General features: G+C 39.1%; 1 protein-coding gene across 1 annotated transcript in view; it reads right to left on the bottom strand.

The window, feature by feature from the left end:
- Positions 1-9,248: 9,248 nt before the first annotated feature.
- The window catches only part of LOC148035131 (uncharacterized), a 45,360-nt gene continuing 27,786 nt past the window's right edge, over positions 9,249-26,822 (bottom strand). The window contains exons 3-10 of the mRNA XM_087680622.1: positions 20,883-20,963; positions 20,692-20,745; positions 20,528-20,596; positions 10,788-10,850; positions 10,425-10,507; positions 10,269-10,334; positions 10,104-10,178; positions 9,249-9,876 (exon numbers count right to left, since the gene is read on the bottom strand). Coding sequence (XP_087536748.1) covers positions 10,148-10,178; positions 10,269-10,334; positions 10,425-10,507; positions 10,788-10,850; positions 20,528-20,596; positions 20,692-20,745; positions 20,883-20,963 — 447 coding nt within the window. The 3' untranslated portion in view covers positions 9,249-9,876; positions 10,104-10,147. The remainder of the gene's footprint in view (positions 9,877-10,103; positions 10,179-10,268; positions 10,335-10,424; positions 10,508-10,787; positions 10,851-20,527; positions 20,597-20,691; positions 20,746-20,882; positions 20,964-26,822) is intronic.

The following is a 26,822-nucleotide window of genomic DNA, read 5'->3' as shown; positions in this document are numbered from 1 at the left end:
CTTAATTTATTACGAGTGCGCACTCTAAACTCATAAACGTTTATTAATTTAATATGCATTTTGCGGAATCACCCGCTATGGAATCACCCATGTACACACTAAATTAATGAAACGCCCGAAAAGGACAGGCGTCCCCATCAACTTCTCGCACAAAGAATCCTCTTTGCGTATGAGCCCCGGTCATCTAAGTTTACGGAATCCACCGTAAAACCTCACGGAATCCACCGTGGAATATGCCTCCTGGCATCACATATGCATGGAGCCAAACTTTTTATGAGAGTTATATATCTGCTTGCCATAAAGACAATGATCACATGAATCAAAACATGAGTAATCAAGAGGTGGAAGATATTGCAAATGAGTTCATACTTTCATTCCTTTTAGGGACATATGCCCAAGATGATGATGCCATAGAGATACATGAGGAAGATCGATCATGGCCAAGACATGATCAATAGATCCTAATACAACCAAACGGTATATGTTTCCAACTTTAACACCTCTAGCAAAAACAAGAGTACCATTAGCGATCTTCTATGTTTTAGAATCACAAAAAGATACATGGTACCTATCATCATTTAATTGTCCAACTGAGATAAGACTTTTAGACAAAGCCAGGACATGACATACATTATGAAGCATAAAAGGAGCACCAATACCAAACTACAGTCTAACATCACCACTGCCAATGACATCCAATGCAGTGTCATCTCCTAATTTAATAAAACTCGTAACAGTATAGTAGCTATAAAACCAATGATGACACAATGTATGATGGAATGAAGCCCCTGAATCAAAAAGTCAATACTGAGAGCAAGAAGATGGAGTATCAACCAATTGAGTAGCATCAAGTGATGAAGTAGCAAGTATGCAATCATTAGAAAAATACTCCAAGGCATTTATCTCCTCTATCTTCATATTGAACTTAGACACAATGTTGCGATCCATTAAAAAAAATAGCATTATCTTGTGCTTTTCCGTTGCCTTTGTCATTGCGCTTATCATTGCACATTTTATAGCATTGCGGCCTAAGGTGACCATGATGTCCACAATAATATGATATGTCAAAGAGGACTTATGACCACAGGACTTCCTCCACATTATTGCCCACAAGACTGAGCCTTGCCCCTATTAGGATGTGAGTCTCTACTACCACAATTATGATTCCCATTTCCACCATTTCTTCCTCTCACTGTAAGTGCATGAGAAGTGCAAGCTACATCAATATTTTTGCCTATTCAATTCTTTTGTAAGTAAAGCACTCTCTACATCACTACACTTAAAACCATGTTCAGGAAAATTAGCACTCATAGTAGTACGAAATGTATCCCATGACTCAAGTAGTGTGACAAGCAAGAACAAAGACTTTATGTTATCCTCAAACTAAATGCCTTGTGAGATAAGTTGGCTGAAAAATAGAATGAAACTCATTCAAATGAGTAGACATAAGGGTGCCCTCCTTTAAGTGAAGGTCCACAAGCTTATTCAACCAATACAACTAAAATACAAGATTCTGCTTGTCATAAAGACAACATATCTTCTTCCATAAATCATACGCACCACCATCAGTCGAAATAACATTGAAGTACATATGATTAGATAAAGATAGTATGATAGTAGACTTGCATAACTTATCAAGTTCATCCCAATAATATATTTCCGAAATTTTTGGCTTTATGCCCTTGGCTTTCAATGGCCTAACTCACTTCTTTTTCACCAATACTTGCCATATTTGTGTCTTCTAGTATTAAAAGTTGTTATCATTCAACTTTTCGATGTTGAAAATAACACTATCATTGGATGCATTGAAGTACCTACCATTATGTCTACAAATGAGTACAAAGTACAAGAGTATGGGTTGCCATAATCACAACAAACTACCCCAAAACTAAGCTAGAAACGAGGCCAAGAAGTGGGAAACTAAAGAGTATATAGATATCCACAAACAATAGGCACATGAGCATGGCTCAAACAAGGCATCTGCTCTCAAAGAAACTGCTCATAAACAATTTTTAGCATGGCTATTTATGAAACTATAGTAAATGACCGTACAACTATAGGAAAATGAGCAAAAGAGTAAGCTCATGCTACTAGGAATATTGGAATAGCAATCGAGATATATAATATAACTAGCAGTGCAAGACAAATATAAACTACCAAGTATTGACGAGACTATCAAGACATCCAAGGTGTTAGATACATAAATGCATATAACAATGTGTATCAAGCATGCATCCACCACTGATAACCCATTGAAAATGATAGGTACAAGGCATCCAAGCTCAAAAGCAAATCAACCCATGATCATGAAGCTATGCAATGAGCAGTAATAAACCAAGAGCATATAAAGAGTCTTCCACTGACTCAAATAACTAAGCTATGCAATTTAAATACAAATGGCTCCTACTGGAAATGAACCTAGAATGTGCAAGAGCACAACAATCTCAATACATCAAGAACATAGCATCTGGGTGCCCAAAGACATGAATTAATGCATTAGAGGGCATAAACATCTAATGAGTCTTCAACACATAATTGGGAAACCACTTAAGCAACCTCTGCAACAAAAAGCCATTGTAAGGAGTATGTAATCGAGCTCAAGAATGATGCTCAAAGCGCTCTGTAAGCATATCCCATACATGTAATCAATGGCAAGCATCCATAGAAGCACGTACAATTTCTAAGTGTCTTGTAAACATTCACATCATAAGCTTGCAACATGTAAGCTTGTTGGTTGGTTACTAGTATGATAGCAAGAAATCTTTAAGTGACTAAGCAAGGGAAGCTCTATTCAATCCAAAATATCATCCACAATGATCTAACAAGATTTCAACATGAATACATAGGTGTATAAGCATCCATAAAGCTTTACACATCAAAGAGTATACTATCCACAAGTAGTATATAGCAAGATATTGTAAACAATGAGGCAATGGCTGAGATCTCCTTCCTCAAATAGTGCTTAAAATAAAGCCAATGAAGACGAGAACAATATCCAATAGGTAGAGCAGCCCCAAGAAGAACCAATGGCTAAGAGCAACAGTAGCTACTATAGATCAAGGACACATGTCTATCCAACATGTACAAACAACACATGTTGTGCTGAGGGGGCTATTGGTGGTTATGTGGTTATTGCCTGTGTTAGGGTATTCAAAAGTGCCCACTCAATGCCCTAGAGATTCTAGAGTTAGGCTAAACAAGCCAGATGATGGAGCGACTCAATACATACCTCGAATGAATGACTTAATGGCTCCCATGGAAAGCTATAGATCAAGCTCTTCTTTGAGGGGGGCTGAAGCAAGTGATGAAGAACCTCGAATGTCTGCTCTAATACTAGTTGAAAGGTGGAGTGGAAGTGGAAGCTCAAGCGAAAAGCAAGAGCTATAGAGGTTCAAGCAAAGAAGAGAGACTAGTGTGTGGAAACTCCAATAGTCACAATGTGTGACATGCCTTCACTTATTCTATTATCATAGTAAGAATAAAGAATAAAGTGACAAAGAATGAGTGGTTGCCACCTACAATGTACAAGGTGGCTAGACACAAGCAGCCTTTAACCCCCAACATGATCCTTTAGTAGATCTTTAGTATAATTCAAACTTTTATGATTGGTGGATGCAAAAGTCTAGGATCCATCCCTTGTTGTATAAGGGCACTTCTTCAAATGAACATAAATAAGATTTACCCACAAATTACCACACACCATAAAAGAGCTACCAACATCTATCAAGTACATGATACCCCTATAATGCTAGGAAGCATTACAACCTTTATTGTCTGAGGAGAGGTAGATACAGGGTAAAATATCATTTTAGCTTAATTTTTTACTTAATCTTTCTTTAGTTTATCTTTTTTTAAATTAAGAAATTTTCTTCTTGTACTAAATAGCACCTTAAAGATAAGATTTTTTATTTTCATGTAGATGGCAAGACATAGAGTTATTCCCCCCAAAGATATCAAGAATGAAGACAAGATCATCATCATTGTGGAGTAGCATAATTCAATTTGCAACCATAGCCATGGAGCTTCATAGAGTTTAAATATTTTTAGATGAGCAATCTTGACAAGGTAATTGCGAGCAATTATAAGAAAAGAATAACTTTTGAGCAATGTGGCTTAAAGGCATATACGAGAGTGCTTAGAGGATCAATCAGATAACTAGTGCATGTCACAAATTCAATAGAACCTATGAGTCAAAGGCAAAGATTTGATTCCTCTGACTATGCATTGACAATGGATTGGCAAGCTTTGGCATCATAGTCACTCCTAGACTAGTCAAGGATACACTAGGAATTTGATAAGCACTTGACTAGAAAGCCTAAGACTATCATGTGATTACCTCAACTAGACTGTCATTCAGAGTACCAATGTTGATTATTTTTTATTCTCTTGCTAGAGCTCCAAAAGTAGTATCGAGTTGGGTAAAGCATTCTATTATTGTTAAATCACTTTTCTCCATGATTTCATCAACCATTTTGCATATCATGCGTTTAATGTAACTTGGAGTCTTGCCACCTCAAGACTTGGTTTTAGATGTACTAACTTGATGGTGTGTTTGGTTCTTAATTTCAAAATGTTTATCTAAAATTTTCTTAGGCTTGACTAGTTTGTCTTCTTTCAATGATGCAACTTTGGCCATAGGATTAGCAACCCTTGACTATTATTTCATACTTGGGCCCATAGGAGGTCGTATGGTGTGATTCTTCTTCGTGGAAGTTTTTAACTTCTTATGATGGATGAGCACTAGCAATTAGAGAGGGAATGTTGCTATTGTGGATCCTAGGTGGCGGGTTTGTAATTGCTTTGATTGGGTTGTTTCGCTTAGATTGCAAGTCATAACAATAGGCGAGGGCTGCTATTGTCTTAGATGATACACGATCAATAACTCTTTGTATTTGTACACTATTGCAAGTTTTTTGGAAATGGCCTTTTTAGAATCTACAATGTTGTTCTTGCCTTAAGGTTTTGCTACCAACTTCTTAGGCTATTCCTTCGAAACAAATTTGGGCTTAGCCTTCTATGACATTTGATGGTACACAATTATTGTGCTAGTATCCGTATGCTTTGGGAAGGGACTTGACTATCCACTATCGTGAGCTACATCACCATCTATAGTTCCTATTAAGTCTATTATATGTTTTGCACTTTGATTTAACAATCTTCGAAGGTTGGGTTTTCTTCTCTTGTATTGCATTTGGGTCTCTTTTGATTTCCACTAATACCTAACAATCTTTTTGCTCTCCTTGGATGGTTGAGACTCGCTCATGGGTTGTGACTTGTTTTGTTGCACATTGAATAATTTTTGTAAGAAGTTTATATTCCCCTTCGAAAGGTAGAGTTGGGAGTTTGTTACTTCCTTTTTCCATTAGCAAATTCCCGAGAACTAAAAGTGGAACTTATTCATGTTTTGAAAAAGGCTAACTATACATTTTTCAATAAGTCAACATTGCATTTTGGAAGAATATGGAAGGGTACATGAATGCTTTTGGTCTCCACAATCACTATGAGTTTACATCTCCCTAGCAAGGTATAAGAAGTGCCTTCATATGGATCGAGCTTCATATATGTGGAAACTTTGGTTGTCCAACTTGTCTAAAAAATAGTAAGGTAGTGTATTGAAATGGAACCCTTCTAAGATCAACTTTCAAAAATACTATAATGTTGAAAATGACATAACTATGGGTGAGAGAATCATTATCTTAAAATGCAAGCTAAATCCAAGCCTAATGCATAAGAACTAAGAAACATACAAGTTTAGTATCTCATCGTGGAGCTTACATGATGCAAGTATTGCACGTAGTTACTCATATACATATGCAAATTTCTTGTCCATCATATATTTTCATGTAGATTCAACACTTGTGAAGAAACTTAAAAGAAACAAAAGTTTTTTTTTCGATATAGGAATGCAACATTCACCAAGCTTCTTATAGCAAAGAGGACCAAGGAAGTACGAGCTCATATGTTGTGAATCAATAAATAATCTTGATCAAGTTGCTCTAAATGCATATATGGTTGCATTTATGGAATGATAGGTCTTTTTGCATGTTCTCAATTGATTAAGAAGCCAAATATTTTTGAAAATGAAGGGGAATAGAGTTAAACAAAAACAAGAGTACTCTTCTTTATTTTGGGCTTGCATGTCAATACATTATTGGAAAGCTTGGGGATGGTATATTTGATACCTAACATTTATGATTAATTATAACTTAAACACTAGGACATATGATTGGAAATAGTGACATAACTTAATTTTGGGAATTAAGAGAGAGGTGCATGGCCAAAAGCAAAAACCATTGAATTTTCATGGTACTACTTCAAATGAAATCGGTTGGGAATCACTTTATTGACTTTTTTATGCTAAGGCCCCATTTACATACCAAACTTGTGTGATTTCTTAGAGTTGTATACTTAGTATGCATTTCATTTCAATGTTATGGAGATGATTCTTTCTTCCATAATTTCAAGAATTACAATATACATCAAAAGTGGCATGGATATATGCTTTTAAAGAGATAGGTGACCATAGCTTGTATTTCATGTTTCTCTTGCAAGAGCCCTTTGTGCATCACCCCTTCCATCAAGAATATCTTATGCCAGTATTATGTCTCCCCATTTTTTTAGAATATCAAGAAACTTAAGCAAACCCTTGGTTCCTTTTTTCTAATAGAATCCACATCACATGCATTGCATTAATGTCTCTATGGACATACTAATAAAACAAAACAAATAATGTCTATCAAAGCGATTCTACTCATGTAGGGTCATGCTTCTATATATCTTTTTCCTTGTATATTTACTAGCATGTGGTATGATATTATCAACTAGATACAAAGGAAAAAGCTTTAAAAACAATCACATTAGTAAAAACTCAAGGTACTTGGTCCAAATCTAGTCTATTATCTTCCATGAAAAGATAAAGAATCTTGAATGTGGCACATGGTTATAAATCCATCCAATCTCTACTTATTTGTTGAGTATATGCATATGATGTTTCATTGCCACAATCAATATCACCTAAAATTAAAACTTTACCTCCAAAAGTTTATATTTCATACTTTCTACCTACAGAGTTCCATCTTTGTCTCTCATTGATGCATGCTTATATCACATGAGTTTGCATCAAAGAATGCACTTGCTTCTATTAGCATATATCATGTCTAGCTCCCCCACATTTCTCTTTTTATTGATGACCTCAAGTTTAGACAAGTTTTTATTTGTGATTCCATCAATAAAATGTACAAAAGATACATCATGCATAACATCAATACACATGATATCACATTTGTCCTTTGCATGCTTTTGCAAATTTAAAGGGATGAAATGCAAAGGAAAATAAAAATATGTATGTGAATAAGTGGACACAAGGATGAAGCTCAAGTATCATGAACATTGAATTCTAAGATAAAGTATGAATACAAGGGTGCAACTTTTATTAACATTAAAAACCCTAAATTTTAACTCAACCCTAACAAGTGTTTAGTGCACACACCATAAAACTCAACCCAACCACACACTAACTCAACCAATAACTACTGTTAAGGGAAAAATATATGTAATTATAAAAAGTGCCCTCCAACCTTGCTAACTATCTATACATTAGCCGCTGCCTTTTACTAGATACTTAATTAAATTTGCCAATGTGTGATGTACAAAGATAATTGTAGATTGCAAAAGGAATCAAAGGTTAACACAAAGTTTCAACCATCTCATGAGTTAGTGTTTGGAAATTGCTATTCTTCTCCACATGAGTATGTGTTAATGTCTCATATAGGCATAAAACACAAGGTTTCATGCCATAGTGATGTTCCATATTGACATATAACACAAGGCTTCATGTCATAGTAACTCTTGTATATGGCAACAAAAGCTTTGCTACCATGACAATACACTTAAGTTCATTCTTATAGTTTTGCTTGCAACAAGAGCCCAGTTGGCTCTTGAAAAATGAGATAAATAAGATCCCCCCTCATGCACAAATTCAAGAATGAATAAAACCCAACTAGAAGTTTCGATGAGAGTTCAAAGCAATGATGATCATCTTAACATCATGAACTACTTCATCTACATAATTTATATAGCTATATATAAAATAATTGTATAAAAACCCATGTAAGATTTCAAAGGAGAGTTCAACGTAGTGATGATCATATCATTTTAGCGTATAATTGAATGCTTTAAATGCAATCCATTCGTATAAACTTGGAATAACCCTTTAAATCATTTCAACGCATCAATCTATCAAAACTTAAATGATAGTGCAGCTTACACTTTATCATAGTTTGTGTGCTTATGCCTCTCTCAAAATCAGTATTATGTGAGTATTACACAAGAACTATACAACAGTTCAATAAACTTAAAATAGAAGTCGCATAAATAGAGATAAGCTTCTTAATTGACAAACACTTTTTTATGCAAATTAAAGAAAAAAGACAATCCTGCTTGCTTAGATTGGGGTATACCAACTTCCAAAGCAAAGCATGAATATACTTTAATATCGTATCAATATACCATTCTCCTTAAGTGATAATGTGATTAATAAAGGGAAAATCAAATTAAAAAGTAAAAGAAGAATTCAAATATTATTTCAAGAAGATAAGTTCAATTTATGTTTTGCTTCTTATAAGGACAAGGCGAAAATTTTGACTTAATGAGCTACAAGTTTACTACATCAAACGCTGCACAAAATTCATTAGGTTTAGCACCTAATTTTAGCTTAGGAAATAAAGCCATATCATCTCTATGCTCTAATATTGCACAAACCCTAGCTATCCAATTGGTACACTAACCATGCACTAGTGCACCCATTAGTGCATAGTGCACATGCATGGCATACAAGTGCACATGTGCATATGTGCACAGTGCACATATCCATATTGCACTCACACTTGCATTGCTCCACTACACCTATTATATGCATTGTGCATGGAGATCCATTAACCATAATCTCAATAACTTCAATTCCCCAACTCACATTGCTCCACACAAGTTTACCAATTGTTGGTTGTGTTAGACATTGAGTGTAATATAACGAGCCACATAAGAATTGAATGTAAATGGGATTTTCAACAATTTGCTTTATTATGGATGCTATTTCCATTTGCTATTATCTTGGAACGTCACTTAGATCCAAAGCTTGTCATTCACGAGTTTCACTAGTCATAAAGCCTTGTAGATATAAGCCGTTCAACTATGATAGAAATAATACCCATTTGTTATGAGTAGGTATCATTGGGTTTTGTAACTAGACTACCAACTTACGTACCTCGAAACTCCTTTAGTATGGAACATGTAAGATGGTAAGTACATGCTATGGACCACAACAATGTATGCATTATTCCTTTTGTAGAGACTAGTAGTAGAGCATGCATGATAGTTTTAGTTGCATTAAGGAGTTTTTTCCTCTTTCCAATGCAATCTTTCCTCTAAAGTAAAGCAATTTGTAATTATCTGGGTAAGTCTAACTAGCCTTGCACTTGAACTTGAGCATCAACATTAAAGACCTTTCAACCTACACAAGATTTAGATGGTTGAGTAACTATAGAGCTATTAGTCAATACGGGAGGCTTTTGATATGAATATTTAATAGTAAAGAAGGCTTGCAAAGTTTTGTGGATTCAATTGATTAATTTGTGTTTATCACTTGCATTTTCTGAGTGGCATTCTAGGTTATTTGGCAGATATAACTACGAATATTCTTACTGACAGTACAGTGTATTGATTCTGCTCCGTCAATTCTTCGATCACGAGTCTTGCGTTACTTTAAATTAAAAGCCCACAGAGAAAGACTTGCAATGCTGGATCAATTTGCTTGCGACAGTTTTCATACAGACTTCATTGTCACATAAACACTCTATTACTACTCGTTGCACCGTTCCCCTGCAACAGTTTTGAAGGTTGGTGTCATTAGTATTGCTATAAACAGATCAACCCTTTCATACACTTGACAATGTACATGTGTTAATAAGAACTTGAACCATTATATCCTGAAGATGTGGGAATTTATGTGATAAGAGACGAGCACTAATTTTACATCCCTTGGCTGTCCTAGAATTTAGAAACCATACAATCAGCAAAACAACTAGCCGGATGGATTAGAAAAATACCTTTGAGACACACACCTCATTTATCAGCAGTTAGTAGCATCTCTCTAGGGGTGCCACTTGATGCTGCACCCAATGCTATAAGAAAGACAGAGCCACAAACATTACAGTCTAATTTTACCAATCTGCTTTGCTTGAAACCATTGCAGGATCCAGTGTCAAAAGTACCTTGGTTTTTGCAGGGTGCTTACTGGTCTCTTTGATAGAACGCAATCTAAGGCATTTCTGATGTCCCTGAAACATACCAAGGCATCCAAACATTGTAATGGCCTGCAATAACAGTAAGATCCTCAAGTCTCGAGATAAACAGACAGACCACCAAACCTGCCAGTAATTGGTCGGTTATTTCCTGGCCTGGAGTCGTCAAACTGTCCATGGTAAACAAGCTCAAATGGGTGTGTTCCATCCTTCAAGACAGGAACCCTATTAGATAGTCGTTAATTCCAAAGCACAATTCCCTTTCAAAATGAGCAGCAAAAAACAATATTAAAGATTGCTCAACTGTGTATCAAGCTTAGATTGTGCTGCGGGCTTGCTTATAAGTCATCAAGGAAGACATCGATTATCCACAACAATATTTCTGGATAAGAGACTAGTTTACCCTTAAAACCCTGTTGTTCTCATTACAGAGAATGTTCATAAATAGCAAATCTCCTGCATCTAAACTAGAAATCGACAAACAACTACCTTCTTGAAAAGGAAAAAATCTGGTGTGCACGCTGCACCATATGCCTTGGCGATTTCCTGTGTCTGCAGTATGAATGTATAAAGCATGTGTTAAAACGAGAAGCCATTACTCCCATTTGACCAAAATGAGATAATTGGTAGAAAATAAGTGTGGCAAAAAGAATCAATTTACTAACCACAGACAACTGCATCAATATTCCTTTTTTGCAACATAAAGTGGTCAGGTAAAATATTCCAAAACATTCCATTGGAATTAAATGACTCAGCAGCAGGGGTGGGACTAAATCGGAAAGCTCGCAACAAGGCTATCAAACTATATGGGGAAGGAGAAACCATAGCTTGTAGAAACGGTGTTTCAGAAGTCCCAAAATAGAACAACCATACTGGACCGTTTCTTGAAAATGCGTTCCAGGCAGTCGAGTTTTGGAGGCAGAAAATTAACTCGTTTGGGTCTCTGGCTTGTTTTCGCCTTCATATTTGGTCTTTCACCTCTGCTTCATCTGCTGCATACATGCTTCTTGTGCTTGTTCTTAGTGACACTAATTGTGCTCTTTCTTCATCAAGCCTTAACACTACAAACTTTCACTATGAAACATAAGCTTCAGCCCTGAACCATCATATGTTTGAGACACCATCACGTATGTGTGTGAAGCCAGCCTTCCTCTTCGGATAGGGTGGTAAAGCCTGATCAAGCACTTAATTACAGCAAATAACAACTAAGCATAAACTAAAATGCACACATTAGCTTAACAATCTTGGACAATAGACATCCAATTGGCCCCAAAACTGGCACCCCTTTCGGTATTTCTTTAACTTTGATTGCTAATGGACAATGTACAAGTTGAGATTCCACAATCTCCTTTGCTGATCCAAAAACCCCTTCTTGTACAAACAATTAGCAAGCAATTTAGGCCAACTGCCCCTTGATTTTTACCCAAGACTTGCATCAATGGAACCATCAACTGGCCAAATGCTGCCCCTTGATTTTTACCCAAGACTTGCATCAATGGAACCATCAACTGGCCAAATGCTGCCCCAATTTACAATGGATGGGATGGCATCTAAAATCCCTAACAATTCCACAAATTTCAGGTGATGATTTCAATACACAATGCCTTCTCCTATTGGCATGGATCCCAAGGTAGTTGTCAAACCCTAATTTTTGCAAAAATTTAGGGTTTACAGCAAAAATCCTATTGCTGTCCACCAAATCTGGCTGAGAGCTGCTAAGAATGGCTGAGAAGTGCTAAGATCTTTTGAGAAATTATTCAAGAAGGTAAGAGAAAGCCAAGATGAGAGAGAGATCTAATTTTCTTTGTAAGAAAGCCCTAAAATCTGTATGCTTCTTACTCTAGCTTGCATTTAATGCAATCATCTACTGATAGGCACCTCCAAAATGTTGTCACTTGATTAACAATGCTATTGCCAACCCCTGGAAGGTGTCTCCTTGTTGTCTCCTGCTTGTTGAGGTCCCCCCAGATGGCTATCTTCTGTAGCAAATTGCTATTCTCTAATAAAAAAATGGACCAACAACTCCATCTCTCTCTCCCCTAGATTGTAAACTAACTCGATGACTGAGAACCAACCCTCAAAAACGTTTTCTCAATTTGCATGGGTATTTTCGCCAACAAGTGGTAGCCTTCTAAACCCATTTTTTAGCATTATCCATCCATTTAATTAATTTTCAAAATTAAATAAACTTTAATATTAATTTCAACCCTTCTGACCTTACTCAAAATTAAATGTGCTCATCCATAATTAAATTGGCTAGGCCATTTGCAACCTGGAGTGGTCCTCAACCTTTGTTGATCCTTAGACTGGTATTATTTAATTAATTAATACTAGTCCCTAATATCATCACTCATACTTAAGAGTGGTGTGAAAAACTCTTCGTTATCCACATATCCCTATATATATAACTGAAGCTTTTCAATGAGTGGTGTGATAGGCTCTACAAGGCCTTTACATGCCATTCCAACTTTCCCAATGGTCCCATTTCATCCTCTCTAATGCCTAGACAAGCTACCATATCAACAAAGATGAAGTTGACTCATGCACCATTATCAAAGAAAATCAATGCACGTTGATTCCTAATTTTGCCCCATGCTCTGCACAACTCAGTAGCATCATCATTGGGCTAATTACTAACAACATCGAGCACCAATCCCACTAATGTTTTGGGCTTCTTTCCCTCAGGATCTCCCTAATTTTCCAACTTGTTGCCTATTGGGACAGTTTCTTGCAATGTGACCCTCTTGTTCACAAATAAAATATGTATTTGCAACCATCAATTCCCTACCTTGTGCCAATGTTTTCAAGCCCTTTCTTTGCTGTTTTGGCCTCTTTTCAAGCTGATTTTCAGATCTGCCCCTTTTCTCAGCCTTAAACAATTTTTTATTCAGCTTCTCTCCACTCTCTAGAAAGCCCAATTCCTTCCCACGCAACAAAATATATGTTGTAGCAATAGTCGCTATGAGCTGAGACATACTAGACACAATGGATTTAATACAAAAATCCTTGATTCCTTTGGGCAATCCACAAACATATTATTTTCCACTTGCTCATAAAGAAGTGTGGGACGATAAGAAGTAACACGCAACAATGCATCCCAAAACTTCTTATTATATTGCTCCAAATTCTTACATTCCTTAGCATCTAGCTTATTCTAAGCTATCATGCTCTCCACCTCACAAGTACTTGTTAACCAATTCGATACAAATATTTGTTTAAATTGTACCCATGTTGACGGTGCTCTACCTTGCATCAAAAGAGTGGACCACCAGTACAATGCATTCCCCTTCAAAAAAGTGGCTGTCTTTTGAATCTTTGAAAACTTGGTGAAGTTTCTCCCTAAATAGGCTGCATCAAACTGTTGAATGAAAGTCAAAAGCTTTAGCCTATCTTGTGTACCACTGAAGGACTTAAACTTCACTGCTTTTCCACCCTCATCATAGCCTTTTGCTATCCCTTTAGGTGTCAAGTTGTCATATACTAGCTACGGCAAAAAGGATGCATTCATTGAATTTACATCAAAACCAACACCAAACGGAGCATTTGCATGACCAGCACTTATTCCTTGAGCCCCATAAGTATTCGGGGTACAGATACATTACCAAACATGCAACTTTGTACCCTAGGCATCAAGCCAATTCTGCCATACATAGAGTTTTGTATATTTCTAGCCACACTCGAATACATTGGGCCTTACACACCATACATTGATTGCTACATACCATAGGGATTCATGCCATACATTTCCATATGCAATCCTTATCCAACTATAGCATGAAAAATTGTGCTACCACCAAAGTATCCTCGCTACTCCATCATAGCATGCATACCCAGCTGTCCAAAATCCATTGGATTGGCACTTCCATGATGGCCTTGCATTTGCATTCCTTGCCCTGTAGATACTAACCATTTTTCTTCCATAGCATCTTTGGGAGCTTCAAATGAAGGCTTTGGCATTTCCTTTGATGCACCTTACTGTCCCGAAGGTATAGAAGATGACTTATTCTTCTTGCCCTTGTTGTCCTTCTTTAGAGCATTTAAAAATCAAGTGAATTGAAGATCCTTTTCCAATTCAGCAAAGAAATTTACTGCTATCCTCATCCGATTCTTAAATTGATCATCAAATTCCTCTTCACTTTGCTCGTCATCAGCTCATTATACCTTGAAGGCCCTACATCTTGCCCGGCAACAATATTTTCACCTTGCTATCCATGGTCTGAGCCTTGTCCGAGATTAGACATTGCATTTCCTTCATTGCCATGTGAATGTTCATACTGAGAGGCATCATCATTGCTTGATTTCATTTCACTGTATGAAGACGTATTGTTGTAATTTCTCAACTGAGAGCAAAAATCAGCACTAGCATAAAGCATTGGCTTGCAATCAGGTGCCTCAGGCCCACCAAATCAAGGGATTGAGTGGTATCCTAGCAATGGAACCATGAAACCAACCTTCCTCTTTGGATAGGGTGGTAAAACCTGATCAAGCACTTAATTACAACAATTAATGATTAAGCATAAACTGAAATGCACACATTACCTTAACAATCTTGGACAATAGACACTCGGTTGGCGTCCCTTTCAGATTTTAACTTTGATTGTTAATGGACAATGTAAAGTTGAGATTCCACAATCTCCTTCGCTGATCTAAAAGCCCCTTGCTGTACATACAATAGGCAAGTAATTTGGGCCAATTGTCCCTTGATTTTCACCTAGGACATGCACAAATGGATTCACCAACTGCCAAATGCTACCCCAATTTACAATAGTGTGGTCATAGAGGAGCTTTCAAATACAGAGGCTGATGTATTATGTGCAGTTGATTATGATGCCCTTGTATTTCACATGTAGGATATGCAGATTACCAAGGCTGATGTGATTAATGCACTCTTGTCAGTTGATAATGGTGTCACTCAAACTTGGATTGTAAACTCTGGTGCCTCTTTCCATGTAGCTTCTTGCTTGGAGTGTTTTGCTATGTTCAATGCAGGCAATTATGGAAATGTGTATCTTGGAAATAACCATGCTTGCAGCATTGATGGGATTGGCATTGTACACTTGTCTTTAGACAATGGTCAAGAGCTTCTGTTGAAAGAGTTTACTATCTGCTGGTCAGCTTGACTTACATGGCTACACCACAATGTTTGGTAGTGGTTTGTGAAAAGTGAAAAAGGGTTCCATGCTGATAGCAAAAGGAACCAAGAAGGGCACTTTGTATTGTTTGCACTGTAAAGCCTTGAATGGCAAGTTTCTTGCAATTGCTGAAATTTGCAGCCACTTGGAGTTATGGCATAAGAGATTAGGCCATATGAGCCAAAAAGGACTTGATGTCCTTACCTCTCTGAAGAGGATTGATGGAAAAGGTCTAAACTTGACTTTTGTAAGAAGTGTTAGTTTGGAAAGCAAATAAAAAATTCATTTTACTCTAGTGTCTCTCGTAAGTCCAATGTCTTGGACTTAGTGCATTCTGATGTATGTAGTATGCCTGTGAAATCGTTGGGTGATACTGCATATTTTGTCTCCTTTATTGATGACTGTTCCAAGAAGATTTGGGTATACTTGCTGGAAAAAAAAGTAAAGTATTTGTTGTTTTTAAAACTTTTCATGCATTTGTGACCACTCAAATAGGTAGAAAGCTGAAATGTCTGAGAACTGATAATGGGGGTGAGTTCACATCAACTGAATTTAAGTCCTTTTGTGACTTGCATGGTGTTAAGAGGGAGCTTACAGTCCTTCAAATGGGATGGCTGAAAGATATAATAGGACTTTATGTGAAAGAGTACAGTGCATGTTGTCCACTACTAATCTCCCTCATGAATTTTGGGGAGAGGCACTCAAAACAGTGGTTTACATTTGCAACCGCTCTCCAAACAAGTCCTTAAATAATAGCATCCCTAAGGAGGTTTGGTCTGGCAAATTGGTCTCACATGACCATTTACGCATATTAAGCTATGATGCTTTTGTGTATGTTAGGGATGAGCTGAGGAACAAACTTGACCCAAAATCCACCAAAGGCATTTTCATGGGCTATGGTGATGAGGGTGAATTTGGCTGTAGAGTGTGGTTACCTCAGTCTAAGAAAATTATTCGTAGTCATAATGTTGTGTTTAATGAGGCAAAATTGCTGAAAAATGTACTTTAGCCTCTAATGAAGATATGAAAAATGTGAAATTTTAGAGTTTGTAGCCACCTATTACTTCAGAAAATGAGCCTCATGGTGCTGTATCACAGGCTAAGACTAATGATCAACCGGTTATTTTTTAGCCAGACGATGATGGACAGGAAATAAGAGCACAAGGAGATCACGGACAGCAAGATAGGCTTGTTGATTATGAAACTGCAGGTGCTGGTAATGAAAATGAAGGTGCTATACAGCATGATGAGCATGCTGAAAATAGCTTACAACAGCCAATAAATGCTGAAAATAATATACCTTTCGATGTAGACCCAATTCCTCAAAATGTTGATCATTGGTTACACAGGTCTACATGCGTAAGAAGGCAACCACATAGGTTTGACCCCTTGCATTATGTGATGCTTACAAATGAGGGTGAGCCTCTTACATTATATGCAAATGATACTTGGGATCTTGTGTCTCTTCCCAAGGGAAGGAAGCCACTTCCAAACAAATGGGTGTACAAAGTAAAGACAGTTGATGGGAAACCCAAGTACAAGGCAAGGCTAGTTGCTAAAGGGTATGCACAAAAGGAAGAGATTGACTTCCAAGAGGTCTTTTCACCTGTTGTGAAGATGACCACTCTACGTGTGCTTTTTGCTCTCACTCTTGTATTGGACTCAGAGTTGTATCAAATGGATGTAAAAACAGCTTTCTTGCATGGTGATATTGATGAGGAAAACTACATGAAACAGCCCAAAAGCTTTGTAGTTCCTGGAAAAGAGCAAATGGTGTGTAAGCTAAAACGCAGCTTGTATGGGATGAAGCAAGCACCATGGCAGTGGTACAAAAAGTTTGACACTTTTATGCTATCTCATGAGTTTACATGCAGCCATGCAGATCATTGCTTGTACATGAAAAAGGATACAGATGGTAGCCCCATCATACTTGTTTTGTATATGGATGATATATTGCTAGCTAGGAAAAGAAAGACTAGCTTGGATGCTCTCAAAAATCAACTGAAATTAGCCTTCTCCATGAAAGATTTGGGGAATGCAGAGCATATTTTGGGCATGAGGATTCGTAGAGATAAAATGCAAAAATTGATGTTTTTATCTCAAGAAAAGTACATTGAAAAGGTACTAGACAAATTTAACATGGCTGAAGCTAAGCCTTTTGGGATACCCTTACCTCCTTACCTTAAGCTTAGCAAAGCCAACAGCCCAAAAGATGACGTGGAAGCAAATGCTATGAAAGGAGTCCCTTATGCATCAGCTTATGGCTCTCTTATGTATGCTATGGTTGCTACTCACCCAGACATTGCTCATACAGTGGAAGTTGTTAGCAGGTTTATGTCAAATCCTGGCAAAACACATTGGGAGGCTGTCAAGTGTATTCTTCGATACCTAAAGGGTACATAAAGAAAGTGTATTTGCTATGGGAAGGGTGCACTTAGTTTGCAGGGTTATTGTGATGCAGACATTGCAAGTGACTTGGGCATATTCTTTTTAGCCATGCCCTAAGGACCAATCTTGGCTGCCTGGAGCTGAATTGTAGTCAATTCCTTGAGTTTCACATGCATCAATTTTGTCTCCTAAGCCAATTTGACCTTTTGTAGAGTTAATAAGACTTTTTTCCTCATCATAGAAACTTGGATCAAGAGATGTTAGTTGAAGATCTGTTGGCACTACCTGAAACTAGCCTTCCTCTTTACAAAAGGGTGGTAAACTCTAAAATTAAAAATTAACACTTTACCCTAAAGTAAATTGAGACAAGGCCACACCCAATTGGCCCCAAAACATTGGTGCACCTTGCAGTATTTCTTATGACATTCATTCCAAACACCACTCATGCACTAAGATCACTAACTCAAATCCCCAAGAAGAGTTGGGCCTTGCCTAGAATCCAAGAGGGATCCTCTCCAATGATCCATTCTTCCTCTATAGACAGAGCCAATTCTCCAACACATTTGAATAGCAAGCCATCCTCTGTGACCAACAGCAATTTAAAAAAATCCCCTTCAGTCCTTGATCCGATTCACATTCAGGCACAAACTGGATCTTCTCTCTTACATGCAAGTCATTTTGACTTTGCATGAGAAATCTTCTTTACAAATGCTGTTATCTCTCATATTTCTAGTAAATCCCTATACTGCATGGCTGAGATTCTGAAGGCACGTTTCTCAAGACAGCTGAGAGACCCTAATTTCTACCACAATTGCCCCCCCACAAACACACACAAACAGAAGCAGAAGCAGTAGATAAGAAAGGATTCTAACATTCTCACATAGAAAATGCCCAAACAGCAGTTGCATGCATTAAACTATGAATGCTGTCCCCTGCTATGATTTAGGATTTTGTTGTTTTCTAATCCTCCAAAATCAGGTTTAGCACCTGTCAATTGCTCCAAAATGTGCATCAGCTGCTGTGTAGCCTCCCAAATCTGATCTCCACCAGCTTCTCCAACCTTCCATGGCCTAGAAACCACCCAAGAATGGGAGGGAAAGAGCTATTATCGTATATACACTAGCATGCGACCCAAAACTGACACAAACTTGACATTTGGCAAATTTCCATTTTCACTAGGGCCTTCCACATGCAAATTCGAGCTGCATAGCCATTTGGCACTGCCATCATTAAAATAACATTAAATTCTACACAACCTCAATTTTAGATTCCAAATCTCTTTGAGCCTAAAAGTGTTAAAACTTTCCACAAACCTTAGTCTAGAACATTAAACCATTTAAATCTCCAACCCCCATGACATCAAAAGTCATTTCCAAGGGGAAATTCAATGTCCCTAACCAAGATCTAACTTAGGCACCCCACTGGCACCTATCCACAACTTCTGCCAATTTCCCCCACTACCCAAACTAGGATAGCGTGTCACCGTGACACACATTCAACTTAATCTCATATGCACAACTTAAGTGTCACACCTTAAGTATCCAAGGAGCATTAAATAAAAATTTCATGTCCCGGTGACACTAACTACTGGACTCGCATTCTTGTTATGATCCCATGCATATTTGAAGGCCTTACATTGTCACTCAAAAATTGAACATAATACAACCATGGCATCTCCAAGAATCATATCCACATGTGAAAGAGTAGCTAAATGGAGAGACCATCTCTTTTGATAGTTTGTAATTCTCAAGTATGCCCTCATGATAATGCAATTCCTTCACTGTTAGTGCTGACAAGAAAGATCCCTCAAATATCATCTCCTCCTGCAAAGGACCAGAAGGCCATCCATGTCAACGCACACATTTTGAGCTTGTAAGGTCACACTTGGATCATGGATCATTGAGGATTTGAATGGTCTCACCATTTCATTTTCCTTACGATGAGAACGGTGCATTGAAGAACACCAGCTGACCTGTACACACGACAATACTCTTTGAAACTAGAGCTAATGGTATAAACTCTGAAGCAGGTGAGGAAGTGTACACACTACCCATGTGCCAAAGGCTTGAACCTGCAGAAGGAAGACAGGAGCACTAGACAATGGTAATAAGGCAGAAGTCTGATGATCTAAAAAGCATGGCTTGCTGCTGTGGCACCCTGGCTGGAGACGGCAAAAATGCAGCATTTCCAAGAAGATTTCTTGCCAGAGACATCTGCTAGAGAGTAGCTGGCTACATTGTGAACTGGCTGAAAGAGCTCCAGCTGAGAAGGGCAGAAGAACTCCGCTGATCTGCTGGCTCTGATTCAAATGTGGCCCGTGACCTGGCAGAGGCTATGAACTGGCCTTCTTACAAACCAAATGAAAAGAAGTACTGGAAAGTACTCTGAATGGAATTATCTCACATACCCAGAATATCCACATTAAAATAATATAGCCATATTTGATGCAGTAAAATACCCAATTCTAAGAGCATCCTCCAAGCATTGCAAGCACATAAATATTCACCTAAATCAGAACATCTTGCTTGCCACTGTGCAAGGCAGCAAAGAAAAACCACGATTTGATGCATCCCCATAGAAGAAATCAAAACAAGAGTGGTAGTTATGACCTCATCATACAAGTAAGGAAATGGATACAAAAGATTTAGCTTAAACCATCAGTTGCAGCATTCACATAAAAGAAATTGAAACAAGAGTGGTAGTTGTGACCTCATCATATAAGTAAGGAAATGGATACGCCAAAGATTTAGCTTCTTGAGCCATGAACTGTGGCCCATCCTGCCCATGCACCAGGAAAAAAAGAACAAAATTTGCCTCAAAACAGAATTCAACTTATCAAGTGGCCTTAAGATTGACAAATAAAAGAGAAGAACCTGAGGATGTGTCTTCACTGAGTTTGATGATATTGCGACCACAGCAAGACCTTTCTGGGACATGACATTTTAGACAGCATGCACATCTAAGGAACATGTATAAATTGGACAAAATACATGAACATAAATCTCAATGGCCAGTCTGAAGAATTAAAACACATCCAGGTCTTTGCAGGAAAATGTTCTCATACAGGATTGTATTCATTGGCTAGCCGCACAAGGTCTGCCTTCAGATGCACTACAAAGGGACAATGATTACATATAAACATGACCTGCATAGAAAAAGGAAACATTAGGGTATTTGACTTACAGCCAAACAGCACTCCTAACATGACTTGCACAGTTAACAAAATAATAGAAACCCAAAATCATGAATATTACAAATAGAATGTAACCTGAGCAATCTTCTGCCAGGGCTAATGCTTAAAGATCCTTTCTATTTCTTACATACCACCAAAAAAACTAATTAGCAGTACGACAAACCAACGAAGTACAAACTTAAGGGAAAGATGCAAATAGCCATTGTGGGCTGGTACTTCGAAGAATTCCATTATCATGCAATGCTATTTTGGAGTGTGGGCAATCACTTTTCTCTTTGGCATGTTATGAGGTCATATTATTTCAATACAGCAAGTATGAAAATTAAGTACACAGGGAATAGACTTCTATCATTATGGCACTATGTCTCTTATAGAATAACTATCTTGATGGTTGCATAAGAAGTCTGTCCTTCTCCGTCTAACGTAGAGAGGTTCAACTTTGTTGCTCCATCTTGTTCATATTCAATGAAAACCAAATATGCAAAAATATAATCTTTCATTACTAAAGAAATGGCCAAAGGTGATGCAATAGGGATAGATTCCCCTATAGGCTCTACATCAAGAATATGCTCCTTTCTCCTATTGAGTCAAAGTATCATTCTAGTGTAAGCATTCACCATGGCCCGTACTCTATGACACCATGGCATCCCCAATAAAGCATCACCCCCTCTAGAGGAATGATAAAGAGCCCCTCTAGTGCAAAAATAACTATTGAAGCTTGAGCTTCCAACTGATAGCACTTACTAGCTCTATAGGCTCTGAACAAACCATTACTAGCTTTGTAAATAGGCCCCATCTCCCCCACACAAATCCCCAATGTGGCAAACAAATTGAGAGAGATGAATTTGCCTACCAACGTAGTCGAAGAAGAACAAAGATGTTTGATCTCTAGCTTTGCCCCAAGCTTTGCACAATTCTAACTCTACTCCTTGTTGCTCACTCACAAGATTTGGTATGGGTGGCAGGTTTCTACATTCCTTCTAGTTTGTACAAATAACAATCATTCTTTGTTTCTCCATTTAATGTGCAAGAACAGGATGTAAGTCACCAAGGAGACCCAAAACCATACAAATATGAAAACTTGAAAACAGGTTCTAGACGCAAAAGATCTCAATCAAGTAGAATATAAAGTTTACATTTTGCATCTATTGAGTATAATTTTGGTGCATCCTTATCTTTAAAACCAACCCTCCCATCCCATTCTCACTAAATTGTAGCACCAACCTCTTTTCCCAATTCCTCTTCTCCACAGCCTCAAGTCTATGGATGGCACTTACCCAACTTATGAGTCAAGTGCTTCTACTTAGCTTGTTAGTGCCCCATTGCAAAACATTTTGCCCCAAGCACAATGCACTTTATAGTTAGGCAAGTGCTTTTGGTGTGTTGTGGCTGGAAACCTCCAAGCATACCATATATCGAGCTTGCAACACTATTGCCATTAAGGTTTGCTTCTTGAGTTTTATTCTCAGCTTCAGCATGTCTTGCTTGCATCCTCCAAGGTTCCTGCTAGGCTCATCTCACTAACCATACAAACCAAGATTGTACATATTATTATCGATCATGAGCTCCAAGAGATCTCCATGAAAGGAGGATGTAATGGCAATTACTCATTGAGTTTGCCACTACTAGCTCTCCAAAGTCAAATGACAAGTAGGTCACTCTTTTGTTAAACAAGCTGCCCTCTCAATACTATCATTTCATGCAGCAAGCTATTTCCTGATCCACGTTGCCAACCCTTTTATGAGTTAAGAGTGTCAAGTCCTACTATACACAATTTCAAGTCCACTCAAAAAATCCTCCTCTTCTATACAAGAGGGGGCCCTATCTTTTAACTTCAAAAGAGAAGTCAACGAGTGGCAAAAAATGTACATCCACAACTCATGATTCACAAAATAACCACAACATCCTCCATGCTTGAAGAAGAAAAAAAAATTGGGAGAAATTTGGACACCAAGAGGGAGATCACACAGCTATAGATCTTTCTTATGTTGTCTTAGCTGTGTAATGCTTTTTCATTAGGAGCCTTCTTTTTCATTCTCCTTGCATCGTTCTTCTCTATTTCTACTACTCTTGTAGTCTATAGACCCCTTTAAAAAACTCAATTTTATATAGCAAGCCTCCTTTTTTTCTATATCTTCCAAAAACCCTAAGAAGGATATGGAGAGGCTAGACAAATCCCTTATTTACAAATGCATAAGCCAACCAAAAGTCCTGTGTTGCGCTGAACACTCGAGTTGCACTAGGACAATTTAGATGCATTTAATATTTGAGTTTTGGGAATGTTTAATGGGTCGGAAGGGTGATTAGTGTTAATCTAGCCTTTATTTCTTAACACCCTCTCTCAACCCAAAAACTCGAGCTAAGAGGGACCACAAAGCATAACTCACCCAAGAGGTCTCACCCAAAGTAGGCAAGGCATAGGGCAAAGGGTGCCCATCAACTACCCAATGACTTAGCAAGACTACAAAGGCGATGGCTATCTTCCTTTGAAAGCCCAAGTTTTGGTTTTTTTTTTTTGTGGCCTTGTCTATTCCTATTCTTTTGACCTTTAATCCCTAGATTTTGTCTAGGAAAGTGAGTGTCCAATGGGGAAAGGAATAGTTACTGCACATGCTTGTCAACATGGAGAAGTACCTATCCACTTGCTGTCAGAATGCAGCGATGCGGAAGCGTAGGACAAAGACTGAGAGAGAGTGAACGCAGAGAGAAGAGAGAAAGAGAAAAGGAGACAATGTAAACGCAGAAAATCTGTAGTGTAGTATGCTGTATAAGAGTGCAGAAATATACACGGGGGCAGAGGAAATATCTGCATATATCTCCGACTTGATGACCTCGATCTCCATCAGCCCGAGCACACTCTGTCTCAGCCAACAGATCTCAAGACCAGAATCTGAAGTGAATAGATGCTAGAATGTGCCACAAACTGGCTATAAATAGCCGTGCAGTCCGACTGGACAGAACTACTGTCCGATTGCTCAGTGCTACGTGGCATCCTGCCGTACTGCTGACGTGGAGCCTACTGTACTCTGCTGTCCACCGACTGTCCAGGAAATGATTGTCTAACATCCCCTCTCAGATCCTGGACAAGTCAAAAGACTGAGGAATCTAGAATGTTGCCGAAGAAGAGCCAGGGCAGCGCCTTCGTAAACACAACCTGCAAGAACCAAATATGAAGCATTTGTACCTGTGGGATAAGAAATCCCTAAGTCAGAGGTCCCCCTCAAATACCGAAGAATCCTCGTGGCAGCCTGCCAATGCACCTGTTTGGGTTCAATCATGAACCCTGCCAAAAGACCCACAGCAAAACAAAGATCAACACGAGTGTTGAGAAGCCAAATCAAAGATCCAATCAACTGACGGTAGCGGGAAGCATCCATCACGGGAGAATCTGAGTGTGAAGTGGCCTTCCATTTCGGATCCATAGGAGTAGCAATGGGCCGACAAGTCTCCATCTCAAAAGTCACCAAGAGCTCTTGAATGTACCTCTGCTGAGAGATGAAAATCCCCCTCTGAGACTGATAAATCTCGTGACCCAAGAAAAAATGAAGAAGCCCCAAATCCGTCATCTCGAATGCCTGATGTAAAGCTGTCTTGGTCTCTCGGACCTTCTGTGCATGATCCCCTGTCAGAATCAAATCATCAATATACAACACAAACAATACACAACCAACCTCGGAAGTGTGCACATAAAGTTGCAGATCAACCTTGGAGCACCGATATCCCAACTTCGACTAAAGAAATGAGTCAATCTTCTCATTCCATGCACGTGGAGCCTGCTTGAGGCCATACAAGGCCTTCTTCAACCTGTAAACTTTCCCATCCAAGGATCCAAAGTCAAGAGGCTGCTCAACATAGATCTCCTCCTACAAGTCACCATTCAAAAAGGCTGACTTCACATCCAACTAATAGACAGGCCATCTCCTATGGCCAACCAAGGCAAGAACAGCTCGAATAGTCGGCATACGAGCAGTGGGGGCAAAAGTATCATGGAAATCAATGCCTAGGCGCTGAGCAAAACCTTTAGCAACAAGGCGAGCCTTGTGCTTGTCCAAAGAACCATCGCTAAGGTACTTGGACTTGAAGACCCACTTGACACCAATCACCCTCTTGTGAGAGGGACGAGGCACAAGAGACCAAGTGCCATTCCTCTCAATAGCCTCCAACTCGGCTTCCATGGCCTTCCGCCAATGATCAGACTGCAAAGCCTCCTTTACGGAAGTGGGCTCACGATCCTACATAACACCGGTCAGCAAACAATAGTTGGAGCAAACAAGCTCCGAAGAATGTGTCCGGTTTCTCCATGGCCTCCATGGTTCATCCTGTGGTTCCCACTCCTCAGGGACCCCCTCAATCCTTGAATCTCGGAGTGTGTCACAGGTCCAACGAGGAGGAGGCCGAACCTCTCCTCGTTGCTCTCCATCTGCTAAAGACTCAGGAACATCCACCGGCAAAAGCTCCTCGGAGGTGGCCGGTGGAAGTGAAGACTCGGAATCAGAAGAAGAATCTCCATCAAAAGGCTGTAGCTCCAAAGGAACTGTCTCGGGAGTCCAACTCTCCCCTGGATCTCCAAGAACGGGGTGCTCCTCATCCCCCTCTGTGGCCGGAACTTCCATGAACCACACATCTCGGCTCGTGTAGACATCCCGCTTGGCGGGATCAAACAGACAATAACCTTGGGACTGGGAGCTGTAACCAACAAAAACCTATCGTCTTGAAGCCGCCTCGAACTTGTCACGCTGCATCTTCGGAATGTGCACATAAGCGTCACACCCAAAGATCCTGAAATAAGAGACATCAGGCTTAGTCCCGAAGTAAGCCTCAAAAGGAGTCATCCTGTCAATGGCAAAAGTGGGAGATCAATTGAGGATGTGAACTGGGGTAGCCACAGCCTTGGCCCACAGAAACTAAGGTGTCTGTCGGTGTTCCATCATGGTGCGCGCCATCTTGATCACACTTCGGTTCTTCCGCTCCAAAATGTCATTCTCTTGGGGAGTGTTGGTGTTAGCAAACTCCTGGTAAATGCCCCTATCTGCACAAAAACGAGCAAACTCATTAGACATAAATTCACCTCCTTTGTCTGAACGCAAGGTCTTCATTCACCGGCCAGAACGATTCTCCTCAAAGAGAAGCCAATCCTTGAAGTGAGAGAAAGCCTCCAACTTCAAAGTCAAGAAATAGGCCCAAGTCATCCTGCTGTAGTCATCTACGATCAACATGACAGGGACTCGATCCTCATCGGTCCACAAAGATCCGTAGATACAAGCTCCATGGGTGAAGTAGACCGCCTAGAAGCTTTGTTGGGAATCGCATCCCGATGCAGTTTTCCACGAATGTAAGAGACACATGGCTAATGGCTCACCACTATATACGGCAATCCTCGGACAAACGACCCTCACAACGCCTTCTGAAGATACTCGTAGTTCAGGTGGCCAAACCGAGCATGCCAAAGCTCGGACTGTGTCTGAGAGGTAAGAAGAAGAGAGGTAAGAGTTGGGAAAGACTTCAACTTGTAGATGCCATCCTCCTCATACCCTGCAGAGAGAACCTTCCTCAATCCACGATCAAGGATGCGAACAGTATCACTGTCAAACTCCACCAAGAGACAAAGAGCACAAATCTTATGGACTGAAAGCAAATGATACTCCAAGCCTGGCACATGCAACACTTCGGAAGTGTGGGTACCACCATATCCATCTAGAATAAGCTGCATCTCACCCCGCGCAGCAATAGACACAGAAGAGCTGTCTCCAATGAGAATCTGCCTACACGAAGGTCGCAAATGGGCAACACCATCGGAAGAAGGAGTCATGT

This window comes from Lygodium microphyllum, chromosome 6, assembly GCF_053477565.2.
Source record: "Lygodium microphyllum isolate KBCC chromosome 6, Lygodium_microphyllum_v1.1.10, whole genome shotgun sequence".
Lineage (NCBI taxonomy): Eukaryota > Viridiplantae > Streptophyta > Polypodiopsida > Schizaeales > Lygodiaceae > Lygodium > Lygodium microphyllum.
The sequence above is the reverse complement of the archived record's forward strand: the minus strand, read 5'-3'. Positions and strand labels throughout refer to the sequence as shown.